A 13,269-nucleotide genomic window follows, 5' to 3' on the forward strand; every position below is an offset into this window, starting at 1 on the left:
GGGTTTTGTGTTGCAGTGTGGTGCAGATTAACAGAAAACAAAAATCTGTTTTACAGTTTTCCCAAATTTGGGGATAGTGGAGTATGTAGGAAATGTAAGAAAGTTAAAATGACAATCTAGTAAAAGTCTTTTATTTTAATTTTAACAAGTACATAAGTAATAACAAAATCATTTTATTTCCAATTTTGCTGTGTCAGTGTGAAAAACAATCGTTATTATTTATGGTTATCATGTAAGTTTAAAGACAAGCTTAGACAGCATTTTCACATTGACTTTTCATTATGGAAAGGATGGAATTTTCTTTAGTGCTAAGTCAGTTTTAATTTATGGCAAAGATGAAGTTAGCTACTTCACTGTAGAAGCAAACCCTAAAGTGCTTAGTAAAAGGGTGCCGAACATAAGGCCCGGGGGGTGTAAACGGCCGTCAAAGACTCAAAATGCATCCAGTTGATTGCTTTGGATAGGTGCATTTTCATAAATTTGAGCCTACCCCTTTTCCTATTTATAAGGACCGCCCCATGGCCTTTCATACTTATTTACCAATGTATTAGACAGAATCTTTTTTTATTTTATTTCACCATCTACTATACTTACTATACTATACTACACTCTTGGTTTTATAATGACAATTTAACCCCCGAAATGTCAGACTGACAGATTTCTTTCTTCATACTGTTGACATTGCACTTGTTTTTGTTATATTATAGCATTAAACATGTAGTAAACTTCTTTGTACTAGAAAGATCAGTTTCACTGGTCCAGCTAGCTTAAATCAACGTCCATTGACTAGATGGACTTAAACAATGAATAACAAAATACAAGGAAACTTAGACCCAAACTAATAACAGCTACAACAAGAACTTAAGAAAGCTTCAACATACCTAAGAAAAGAAATATAGCAATAAACCCTGACAAATTGGTAACTCTTTGAAGTGTTACTGGGCATTCACAATCAGTCACTTTGTGCAGTGAGTCAAAGCATTGGGTGGACTGCATCAGGCTAAACTAAATTGATAGAATTGAGTGGACTCATACTTATAAGAGAGTTAGAACAACAACTAAAAAAACTTAGAATATTCTGAAAAGAACTAATATAGGTTAACTGGGAGGAGCGGTGAAAATTAAGATGGAACAGAGGTGGAGGAAGACGATGTTACATCATGTGAGGAGCAGCAGTGTCCCTCCTCCAGAACAAGTGAAAGTATTTTTTCTTCTTTTTTAGGCACTGTTCCATGAGCACTTTTTTTCTCAAGGATAAGGTTTGTCAACTCATGGATTATTTCTGCATTTTCTTTCTCAAGTTTCTTGCATCTTTTCTCCACATCTTCTAATTCTGCTTCATGTGTTTTCTGTTGTTGCTTTTGCACCTGGATTTTAGTGTTCTTGTTCTTCAAGTAGTTAGAAAGTTCCTGAAGTTCTGTGTTTTTTCTCAGCATTTCATTGATGCTACTCTGCATCTCTGAGCATTGTTTTTCCGGCTTTTTCTTTTCTCCCTCCAGTTCAGTTGTTTTGTACTTCCTTTTTGTTTTGTTTTTTCCTCTGAAGAACAAGTTTTTCTTCTTTCTGTTTCATGCTCCTTCTCTTGAAGTATTTCTTGATTTTTGAGCAGTGTTTCATCAAGAGTTATTTGGAGCACCTTGTATTTTTCTCATCTCTTCAAGTTTGCAATCCATTTCTTTCTGTTGTGTGTCCTGTTGTTCTTTTTCTCGAAGAAAATCTTTATTTCTGTGCAGTGTTTTGTCGAGCCTTAATTAAAGCACTCTGGATTTTTTCCCCCATGTCTTCAAGCTTGGTGTCCATTCCTTTCTGTTTTATCTCTTGTTGGTTTCTCTCTTGGAGCAGCTGTTGATTTTTGTGCAATGTTTTGTTATGCTTTACCTGCAGCCTTGGAGTTTGGACTGCATGTCTCTCTGCTCGATGTCCTGTTGTTTCTTCTCTTGGTGGATTTCTTTATTTTTTCCAGAGCTTCATCAAGCTTTACTTGCAAGCCTTCGTTGTGTTTCTCTGTGTTCTGAAGCTTGCAATCCGTTTCTTTCTGTTTCATGTCCTGTTGCTTCTTCTCTTGAAGCATCTCTTGATTTTTCAGCAGTTTCACTAAGAGTTATTTGGTGCATTTTATATTTTTCCTCTTTCTCTTGAGGTTTGCAATCCATTTCTTTCTGTTGTGTGTCCTGTTGTTCTTTTCTTGAAGAAACTTTATGTCTGTGCAGTGTTTTATTGAGCTTTATTTGGAGCACTCTGGATTTTTCCTTCATGTCTTCAAGCTTGCTGTCCATTTCTTTCTTTGAACTCTATGTCCTGTTTTTTTTTTCTCTTGGAAGATTTCATTATTTTTTTCCAGAGCTTGATCAAGCTTTTCTTGGAGCTCCTGATTCTTTTTGTCTTGCAGAGCCCATTGTTTCTCCTCAATAATACCTTCTTTTTCTTGAAGCTGGTAGGACTGTTTTTTTTTTCATTCAGCACTCTTTCACTCATTTTCTTGCCTCAGGGACATAATCTTTTCTCTGTTCATGAGATTTTCATTCTGCATTTCTTCAAAGCGCTTCTCCTCTAGTTGTACGTGTTCACCCCAAGGAAGAGAGCTGAGGTAAGGGTCTAGGGGTTCATCCCATGGAAGACAGCTGGGGTCAACTTCTTGTCTTTCTTGATCATTTCTCTGTATCTTTTATATATATATTTTTTAATTATTCAACTTTATTCAACAAAAATTTACAATGTATTTCAATCGGGAGACCCTTCAAATCCTCATTCAACTTATTCGTCTTTCAACTCTAACTACTTCCACATATGTTGACCCACAGATACCATTTAAACTTTAAAACGAAGTCAAGCTATTCAGCTTGTATTTATCTTTTCAATATCTTTTATACTTTTTTATTCAGTTCCAGTTTAAGTTTCATGCTTTATTTTCTAATGTACATTTTAAACATGCTCGGCTACTTGCCAGCTTCAAAACCCCTGAAATACAGACACACAGAGACATACACTCACACAGGGAGAGAGAGACAGACAAACACACAAGGAAATACAGACACACAGAGACATACACTCACACAGAAACACACACATACATGTGCGCGCACACACACAGCGCAAATATTCAGTTTTTTTCTCATCTACATTTTAAACATCTTCAGCTACTTTCCAACTTTGAAACTTCTTCATCTGTGTGAACTTTAGCTTTCAACAGTTCAACACTTCAGCCTTCAGGTGAATGTTTCGTCCTATTTCAGCTCATTCAACATTTTTAACAACATTCAGCAGCCATTTCAGCTCAAAACATTCAGCTATCAGCATTTACACTGCAGTTTCTTCAGAAAATGCATTTTCTAGTTCTAAATGTACTAGTTAATAGTAAATACGTGACATTCTATGCAAAATCTTATTGATGGGAATCAAAAGCGTAATATTTTTGCTTAAATTTGAAATAATCTACAGGGAATTGTAATACACACTATCATCTTTTTCGCTTAAGTGTGCTGTGTATTTCAACCCTGTACTCTTACAATACTGAATCCACACCGAAGACACTGCTGCACTGCACTGTTTCTTACACTTTAAAGTTATGCTTTAGTGTCATCTCATATTTATGCTTCCGTTTGACTAAGCCACGTTAATCTCTCCTTTTAGTTGATTGATTTGGATAAATGTAACTTAACGGTGTACTGCTAATTATAACATTTTAGCCCTTCGTATTTTCTAGTACCTAAAAAATAAGATAAAAAAAATAAAAGGGGACAACTTTATATATCACGTCGCATTCACAGGAGAATACATGTAATACACTGAACATAGCAGTGACGTCATTGGACCCATGTATTTCACTATTCATAAATGCCCTTTTCGACAGTTTCCGTCAGCGGCGCCGTGGCTTAGTTGGTTAAAGCGCCTGTCTAGTAAACAGGAGATCCTGGGTTCGAATCCCAGCGGTGCCTTTTATTTCTTTCTTTTCAGTTGTTTCTTTTGTTGTTCAGTGTGCACCATTTGTCATAACTTTACATTTACATAGTACTTTTCTCTCAGCAAAACACTTTTCCAGGTGTATGTGAAACTCAAAATACGTTATTAAATTAAAAGGGACTGTATAATTTATTTTAAAGTCCAACTTGCAGTACAAGAGTTTAACCACACGAGGGCGAAAGTGAAAGGGCATACTCATAAAAGAATCAGAGCACAAGCGGGCGAGAGGGAGAAGATTGTTATGTATCTTTCCTACCAGAAGCCGTCTACGTAATTCTGTATTTCAGTTCAATATATAAAGTTTCATCTGGAGAAAGAGGGGACAAGGCTTAAGAATTATGTGAGCCACTTTTTTTCATTTAAGATGTGGAAAGCTGAGTAGAGTCAGCCAAAGTTAGAGCGGAAGTAGTCTTCAAGAAAACAAAAAATTTCTAGCTTTGCATCTCAACTGTAATTTTAAACTACAAATCCAAACCCTATATAATCTTGATTTTTATATCTAAGACTATAGTCTATAAGACGTTTAGTTTTATAATGCTGCAAAACTTAACGTTTGCCACGAAGCCTTTATTTTGAAGGGAGTAACAAGAAGCCGCATCGCTAGTTGGAGCTAACTTGATCGTAGCGTCTTGGCTACCGCTGCAAAAGAAGGACACAATGCCTTTTCACGGCAAGGAGGAGCTCTAGCTGTGTCCAGGCTGGACGCAGATGCCGGAGCTAGTGTGGATCGCACAGATGTGGAGCGAACAGCGAAACGCGTGTGGGAGATAATAGCAGAGGTCCCCGCCGGACCATGGGACTGACGGTACTGCCCCTGCTGCTGCCTCTTCTCGGGCTGCTGTGGCTCCGCTGTGCTCTGCTCTGTGCAGGTGAGAAACAACAATGCGTCTCTACACCGCTGTGATGTTTTAGACGGAGGCTTGTTCTAATTAGTTTAGAAAGCTCTGCCTGTGATGTTCACGAACACATGATGGCATGCACAAGTGATCCGCATTGCCCGGTGAAATGTAAGTGGCCATGCTTTTCTATTTCTTGATCCGTGTTCGCATCTTTACGGGAGATCCGGTAATTTACAAAGCTCCTACTATGATTACATCAGTGACTATCAGAGCGGAGCGTCTCTGTGTTCACACCCGAGCAGCAGCAGTGGGTGTTATTTTGTCTACTACTGTGTGTCTCTGATTAAGTGATCTGATAGATGAAGACGGTTTGTTTTCATTGTTTTGATTGGATGGAGGGAGAGCACAGAGGCTATCGTTGTGCAGAAACCTGCGGGATTATTGATCTGTGGTGGGTAAATGATCACGGTTAGTGTGGAAACATGGACGCGCTTTCGCAAATGTGATACTGCTGCTATCGGCATTACATCACTGCTTCTCTGCAGCCAGTCAACCCCACGGTCCCCTCCTCCCCCCTCCATTGTCATACACTGCACTTAATTGGCATTTAAATAAAGAGGAAGGCTGCTAAAGGGACACAGAGTGAGAGTTTGGAGGTGTGTGTGTGATCCAGGTGTTAACATTGTGTGGGGTCGAGGGTTCTGGACTGTGTCTTCATTATGGGGACAGAAAGCCAGTCCAGATAATTCAGGTCTTCAAAAATTAAGATAAAGGGATATGTTCAGGTTAGGTTTTTGGGTTAGACAAGTTGTAGTTAGGGTAAGATCATGAATGTTAAGTCAGGGTGATGTGAGACTGAGGAGAGAAGAGATTTGCACGATTAAAGGGGAACACACCATCCCAACTCAGGAACCTTCAAGCTTTGAGGTTGGCTGATGTGTCCAGTGTGCACACTGGACACATCAGCCTTATGCCTGGAGCACCAGCCTTATGCCTGGTGCTCCAGCCTGTGTTGCTGTCTGTTCCCCTGTGCTGGCAACCTGTCCAGGATGTCCACGAGTCTAGTCGGATAAGCGGTTTAAAAAGCAAAAAGTCAAAAAAAGAATTGATGTTTTCACACATAAAGTTCTAGGGTGATTGAAGTTGCATGCACAAATACACACACAAGCTGCAACTGCATTCAGTATCTCCACATTTTACCTGAGCTCATGATTATGTGTGGTTTTTGAGAACAATGCAGATTAAAAACTGAAGGGCTTAATGCTGAAGTGCAACCTTAATCCACTTGTTTCTCTCAGGTACGCTTCACTGTAATCAGAGCAGGAAATTAAAAAGGGACATTTACATGCCTTAAAAGCTATAAATGCAATTTCAAATGTTTTTGTAAAAAAACAAACAAAACTTAATATCCCTTTATACACATTTCAGTGAAAGTTTGGCATGGTTTACTCCATTACATTTGTTTGAAAGCTATTAAACTACAGGTTTGATATATGTTAAGCTAAAAAACACACAAATATTATCAGCACCACTGAGGTTTACATCACCTAACCCAAGGTAGCTCCTAAAAAAAACTACGGGAAGTTTTTTCACATCTAATAATTCCAGCGTGATGCTAATAATCAGCCACGGGATCGACATAATAATCTCCTTTAAGGAACATTTTACAGCTGATCTTCATTAAATGTGAATGCAGCGTCAAAACCTATAGATGTAGTTTTCCCACCACTATCTATTAGTGTGTCTTGTGTTGTTACGTTTTGTGTATTCACCTTTCACTGATAAAACACTATTTTAATATTTTGATGACTCTATTGGCGTCTGAGCTGGAGTTGTTCTTGGCTGCAGTGCATTTTGGAGTCTCTGGATGTCATAGAGAAAAGGTTTGCTCCCTGAGCAACTATTGTTGGTGAACTGTTCATGTTCTGTAGTTTAAGCATAAAACAGCAGCTAAATCTTATTTTTTTACATCTGTTGGTAAACCAAAAATAGTGAGTTAATGTGAATTTTCTTTCTCTCTCTCTTTCTCTCTGTGATCAGATTTTTCCAGCATCTGAGTTTGAAAGTAGATGAAACACAAACACAACAGTCAAAATGTGCTTCAGTTCTCTTATTCATTGTACCAAACAACAGCATTGTGTAGCAGCTTGGTCCAGCCCAGTATGTGTAGGTATTTATGTGTGTGCTAAGTTAGTGTGGATAGTCGATATCCGCACTTAAACGATTCCTCCCTCCGCCACCCTGCTTCACTCTGCTGACTTTACTGATTCATCAAGTAAGCCAGAAACAAACAGCACTAAGCAGCAGACTCCCTGCTGTGTGTCAGCGCTGGATCATAGTTGAGCTAATGTTCTGTCTCTGTGGTTTTGGTTAATTAAGAGGCTTGTTAGACAGCGTTTCCTTGCATGTGTTTCATTCTTTCTGTGGCATTAAGCAGTAATGCGATGATTAATGCGCCTGCTCTATATTATTGCTTTCAGCACAAGAATGAAATGAGATACTTCCCATTCCACATTTATGTTGCAGATTATGATGCCGGTAACTTGATCGCTGCGCCTTTACTTAGAAAAACAACAGGATTCAGTGCCTGCACACCACACAGAGGTTTGCGTGTTAGTCCTGGAGCTTTTCCTGGCCTGCTCACACATTTGTGTTGCTCCCTGGAGTAATGGTGTGATGGCAGCAGGAGATGCTGTTGCCTTGGCTGCCAGTTTGGCTGCTGCTTCTGTTTAAAGCTCCATCTGATCAGCGTGGAGCTTCCCCACAATGGCACTAAGGTCATTTGTCTTGTCAGTGAATCGTTTAGTGTTTTTTGTAGCGGTCACAAATAAAAGAATGAGGATAAAACGGTTTATAGAGTGTGGAAGCCAACATTTTGGTAATGCTCGATGTCTGCCAAGTGTTCGTGTTCTTAGTTCTGATGTGCACAAGGAGCATTCAGACCGACCTCCCTAATATGTATGCTGCCATCCCCCCTGTCTTTTTTGAGACAGGCTGCAGCGAGCAGGTGGAGATCCATACAGAGCGGAGGGGTGTGATCTACAGCCCTTCCTGGCCTTTAAACTACCCAGCTGGGGTCAACTGCAGCTGGCATATTCAGGGGGGTCAAGGAGAAGTTATTACCATCAGGTAGAGTCCCTGAAACATACGCTGCATACATATGATATTTCTATAACCGAGTCACCTAAACTCATGTTCCATGCTCCAGTTTCCGTAACTTCGACCTGGCGGAGTCAGGAAAATGCATGGGAGACTGGCTCCTGCTGACACCTACGTGGAAGAGAGAATCCAGGCTATGTGGCTCGGTGCTGCCGCAGCCCTTCATCTCCACCAGGGGGCGTGTTTGGCTCTTCTTCCACTCTCAAGCCAACAGCTCTGGGCAAGCCCAGGGCTTCCGACTCTCTTACATCAGAGGTAAGCTGGAGAATATTTGCATATTGCTTATCCACTCCATAAACATACCAGAGTGCGTGAAAATATTAGAAATACCTCTACAGTTTAATCCATTAGCAACACCCACTGCAAACTCATTATTAAATAAAATGAAATAAAATAATAAATAAATAAAAAAAATAAAATAAAATGAATTATCATGTTTATAACATTTACGTCAGGGCCACCTGCAGTATTTTATATTTGAACATAAGCATCTGTTCTGGGACCTCCCCATGCTTCTATGCGCATATGTGGAAAACACGAGGTGGGTAAAGTAGCAGCAGAATCTCTGTGCAGACCAGAGCATGCATCAGTAACAGCAGTTATAACAACATAGAGGTCAAGATGCAGCATTAAAACAGAGATTTAATAAAGCCATAATAAAGTTTTGTGAGGGTTGAATTAATAGAGCTGTTTTGTATGTTTACACAGGGTTACTGCTTGGTTTGTTTTGATATGATCATCCACAATACTAATGCATTTTTTTTGTTATGGTTTGTCTTTTTTTAAAAAGCTGAGAAAAGCCTAAAACCTGTGATATTGATTGCAGTTGGACATGGCAGACAGATGAGACTGGCAACTATCTCTTGGGGGGTAAAAGTGATGTTTTAGCAGCTAACCAGACATATTCTTTTTTAGGTCACCTAGGTCAGAGCAGCTGTCAGTCAGATGAATTCCTCTGTGGGAATGGGAAGTGTCTTCCTCGCTCCTGGAAGTGCAACGGTCAGGATGAATGTGGGGATGCCTCGGATGAACGCAGCTGCTTGCCGACTCCCACTGAGGCGCAGCCGGGCCTCTGCCCCTTTGGCTCTCTGCCGTGCACCGAGGCCCAGTCCACCCGATGCCTGCCCGCGGGCCTGCGCTGCAACGGAGCCCGGGACTGCCACGATGGAAGTGACGAACTGGGTTGCCCTGACACTACTTGTGGCAAACGTCTGGGGAACTTTTATGGCTCGTTTGCCTCTCCCGATTTTTTCCGTGCGAACCGTAGCGGCGACACTGAGCTGAGATGCTCCTGGTTGTTGGACACTCAGGACCCTAAGCCCATTGTTCTGCAGCTGGACCTGCAGCTGGGGCCTGGAGATTTGCTGCATGTCTATGACGGCCTGCTGCAGCGAGCGGAGCATCTGTTACAGGTGTTGTCATATCACAACAACAGGCGGCCCGCCCTGTTGGAGTCGAGCCGGGGACAGATGAGCGTTTTGTACATGGCCCAGCCTCACAGTCCGGGGCATGGTTTCAATGCTACATATCAGGTACTGAGGTTGGCTAATGTTCATTTCATTCATCGTTTATTCTCATCTATCCTTTGAAATTCTTTCAACCTCTTTTTTTAAAGTTGTTTAAAACTTTTAATTTGTCAAAAGTTACAGTGTTTTTCTTTTTTAATCCAAAGTAACTGATTTAGAAACAGTAACTGCTCTTTTTGTTCAGAAAACACAGTCAGTTAAGTATAGTACAAGTTGTCCCTTCTGTGTCTAGACAGTGATGCATTTCTCCTCCATCCTACCAGGTGAAAGGTTACTGTTTTCCTGGCGAGCGTCCCTGCGGCAGTGATCAGGGCTGTTACTCTGAACGCCAGCGCTGTGACGGCTACTGGCACTGCCCATCTGGTCGAGATGAGGAGGGCTGTCCGATGTGTCCAGATGGAGAGTTCCCCTGCGAGGGTGGTACAGGAATGTGTTACCCAGCCTCTGAACGCTGCAACAACCAGAAGAGGTGTCCAGATGGGTCGGACGAGAAGAACTGCTACGATTGCCAACCTGGAAACTTCCACTGTGGGACTAACCTGTGTATCTTTGAGACGTGGCGCTGTGACGGCCAGGAGGACTGTTTAGATGGAAGCGATGAGAGGGACTGCTTGGCAGCAGTGCCCAGGAAAGTGATCACAGCTGCCCTGATCGGCAGTCTGGTCTGCAGTCTCCTGTTGGTTATTGCTCTTGGCTGTGCCCTTAAACTGCACTCCCTCAGGAACCGAGAGTACAGGTGGGCCCTCATTCTGCCACTAAATGAATGTTAAGTCAGAGGAACGCTGGGATGGTGTTGATTGTTGCAGCTGCCAGAAACTGTAGAAGTGAAAGTATTTTTGTGGGTTTTCAAATAGTTTTCCTGATTTTTCCCTAATCCTGCTCTGTTTTTTCCTTCCTCACTCCTTTACAGAGCTTTTGAGACGCAGATGACTCGCATGGAGGCCGACTTTGTCCAGAGAGAGGCTCCTCCTTCATATGGTCAGTTAATAGCCCAGGGTCTTATCCCTCCGGTGGAAGATTTTCCTGTATACAATCCCACCCAGGTAACAAATTCGCGCACACTAACAGACACTGGCGACGCTGCATTTAGAGAGAAATGAACTTCAGCGTGTTTCTGTTTTAATCCCCCGTCATCCAGGCTTCAGTGTTACAGAATCTTCGGTTGGCAATGCGCAGGCAGATAAGGCGTCACTCAACTCGCCGCTCCACTTCCTCCTCTTCCAGACGACGTCTAGGCCATCTTTGGAATCGCTTGTTCCGTAGTGGAGGACGAGGCAGAGGCCACGCCCCACTCCTGGATCCCCCTGGACCCACGCAGATCACACTAGGGCTTCACAGCTACCGGACTGTCGGGGAGCAGGGACCTCAGAACAGGGCCATGTCTGCAGGTGGGTCTGACGTAGTGGGTGTGGACCTGCCGGAGAGCCCTGCATCGCCTCTCTCCTTTCATTCAGTAGACAGTCCAGAGGAGGAAGAGGACCTGTCACCTGTCAGCAGAGATGGCAGCAGGGCTGCAGAGTCTTCACCTCCCACTCCTTGCCAGAGTGACTCCTCAGTACAAAGTGGACTTCCTCTCTCCCCCCAGGAAGCCTCTGTACCCCTGTGCCCACCCCGGGCATCTAGAAAATTGGTTCTGGAGCTTGCAGTTAACCTGAAGGGGGTTTCCTTAAGACGTTACTCCCCCTTAGGACCTTTGTCCCCTATTTCACCCCCTGTGTTTCCCAGCAGTTCCCAGACACCATCAACTCAACCTCAACCACAGGGTTCAGAGGTGACTTCACCCACCGAGCCCTTATTTTCCTCTGTGAAACCAGAGGACAGTGACAGCCAGTTTACTGTGAACGTGCCAAGCAGGGATGAGATGAAACCAGAGGCAAGAAGCAGCCTATGCAGGTTCGGCAGAAGCATCAGTGAAGAGGGAGGAGATTTAGGAAGGGAGACGCTGTGCTGAAAAGTTTAGGATGACGCTCTCCTCACTGTCGAGAGCTGGCAATTGCAATATCAGTTCTGATAAAGTGTCCTTGAGATGTGACTCCACCAGAGTCAGAGGTGAGAACCTGTACTTCAGCCTTTTGTTTGGAGGGGGTACAATATGAAACTCAATAAATATCACTCCATTTCATTATTTGAATGCATAAAATGTGCAGTTGCAAACAATTATGCACATGCAGTCTTATCCTAAGACGAGTAAAACCAGCATTAGTCGTTCTTCCTGTAAATTGCTTTCTAAAGCTCATGCCAGAGCTTAACTACTTCATTTAAATGCAAACAGATAGCCCCAATTAGCCCGTTATGATATTTACCCTGAATTTGTTCCAAAAGATTAAATCCAGTTTTGGCCACAAGTACTAATACAACCCACTACTGGCAAAATGTATCTGAAATGCCAAAACAGCCTTTATGTCTTTACCCAAAGCCATTATGCACCGCTACATACTGTGAGCCATAACAGCCTAATGAGTGAACACACAAATTGATCTGATCGATCCTCTATTCTTGTTCCCTTTTATTGTTTATGTTAGTTGTTATTGTTTTATGACATCATTAATATGTCACAGCTGAGTGCATCAATTAAGGATGTTGTTGCTGAAATTTTAAATTTTTTTTTTTAAATATTGGCAACAAATCCTGTGATTTGTCCACATCAACCTTCTTAAAGACATAACAGCAGTAAGGAGAGAAATCAGACAAAGCCGTGGACATCGAACAGAATAACACACGAGGTGCACTCGTGGAAGCAGGAGTTTGAAACTCTTATGTATTTATTCATTATTTAACACATTTTTGTAATTTCCTTATAAGATCTTATTTTACACATTGATAAATATGATGATAAATAGATGGAATATTGAGCTGAATATTGACTCTACATTTCCATGAAGAGTCAATATTCAATATTCAGGGATTGTTCAGGGATTTGTTCTTCATGGTTACATAATAACAGACCATTACAGATATCACTGGTTGATTTTGGTCTTGTTGTGCGTTTTGTTGACAGTAAGAAATGTCTTGAAATACAGCTTTGAACCGTGTCAGAAAAAGGTTTGATTTTTTTTTTAATAGGTTTTTATATTTTCCTGTGGAGAGTTTGATGAAAATAGCACACCTGGTAGTCTAGGTTACCCTAGTGCAGGCTAGGATAGTTTCTGTCTGAAGGCAGTCATTAAAGCTAGTTTTCCCCTCTGTTTTATAACCTTGTGCTAAGCTAAGTAGGTGCAAGCTATAGTATATATTTATAATTGAGAATTTGGAAGCTTATCTCCCAGAAAAAATATCAACTTTTCCTTTAACACTTGTGCAGTGTCAGTATTGATTCATCAGACATCATTTTGACCACTTTTAAGAAACATCAAGAACTTATTTATTCACTTTTATCAATTGTAGCTTTAGTTTTTATCTTCATGTATGATCAGTTTAATATAAGCCTCTCATCCTTTTCATAATAAACCAAACCTGTCCTGTTAAACAAAGTCCATCCTTTTAAATGAACCCGACTTTATATATATATATATATATATATATATATACATATATACATATGTATATGAGTGTTTGCATTGACCTCCATTCAGTGCACTGACTGTATGTGAATGCCCAAGAAACTTTGGAAAGAGGAGCTTCACATGGAAATACTGTTTGTTCACTGTTCATCCCAGTCGATGACTGGGTCACCGTGGATGTCTGGACTGCTGGTTTATTCTGGTGGAAATTCAAATCTATGCTGTGGAATTTTCTAATACTGGACGCTTAAGCAAAGACCTCTATTTTCAAGTCTTCAGTGGAGA

General features: G+C 41.4%; 1 protein-coding gene and 1 non-coding gene across 3 annotated transcripts; both read left to right on the forward strand.

Annotated features, from left to right (window-relative positions):
* The first annotated feature begins 3,861 nt into the window (after positions 1–3,861).
* Positions 3,862–3,935, forward strand: trnat-agu (transfer RNA threonine (anticodon AGU)). The gene has a single exon. It is a non-coding gene; the product is annotated as a tRNA-Thr (tRNA).
* Positions 3,936–4,221: 286 nt separating this feature from the next.
* On the forward strand, positions 4,222–12,973 carry lrp3 (low density lipoprotein receptor-related protein 3). 2 transcript variants are annotated; one of them, XM_085292843.1, is made up of 7 exons: positions 4,222–4,829; positions 7,793–7,928; positions 8,008–8,213; positions 8,874–9,490; positions 9,748–10,220; positions 10,395–10,527; positions 10,623–12,973. In XM_085292843.1, the coding sequence occupies exons 1-7, from the start codon at positions 4,754–4,756 to the stop codon at positions 11,433–11,435; spliced, it is 2,454 nt and encodes an 817-aa protein (XP_085148969.1). In that variant the 5' UTR covers positions 4,222–4,753; the 3' UTR covers positions 11,436–12,973. The 2 variants fall into 2 exon arrangements, with proteins under 2 accessions (XP_085148969.1, XP_085149055.1); XM_085292929.1 differs by lacking the exons at positions 7,793–7,928; positions 8,008–8,213.
* The last annotated feature ends 296 nt before the right edge of the window (positions 12,974–13,269 follow it).

Source organism: Mchenga conophoros, linkage group LG1, assembly GCF_057382185.1.
Source record: "Mchenga conophoros isolate Kocher_MC1m ecotype Shallow Benthic linkage group LG1, M_conophoros_male_GT1.1, whole genome shotgun sequence".
NCBI lineage: Eukaryota > Metazoa > Chordata > Actinopteri > Cichliformes > Cichlidae > Mchenga > Mchenga conophoros.

Excerpts from the sequence above, each read along its gene's own strand:
- lrp3 (XM_085292843.1), top strand. The coding sequence starts at position 4,754 with ATGGGACTGACGGTACTGCCCCTGCTGCTGCCTCTTCTCGGGCTGCTG. Across the intron at positions 7,929-8,007 it reads GGAGAAGTTATTACCATCAG|TTTCCGTAACTTCGACCTGG; the intron begins GTAGAGTCCCTG and ends TCCATGCTCCAG. Across the intron at positions 9,491-9,747 it reads GTTTCAATGCTACATATCAG|GTGAAAGGTTACTGTTTTCC; the intron begins GTACTGAGGTTG and ends CCATCCTACCAG.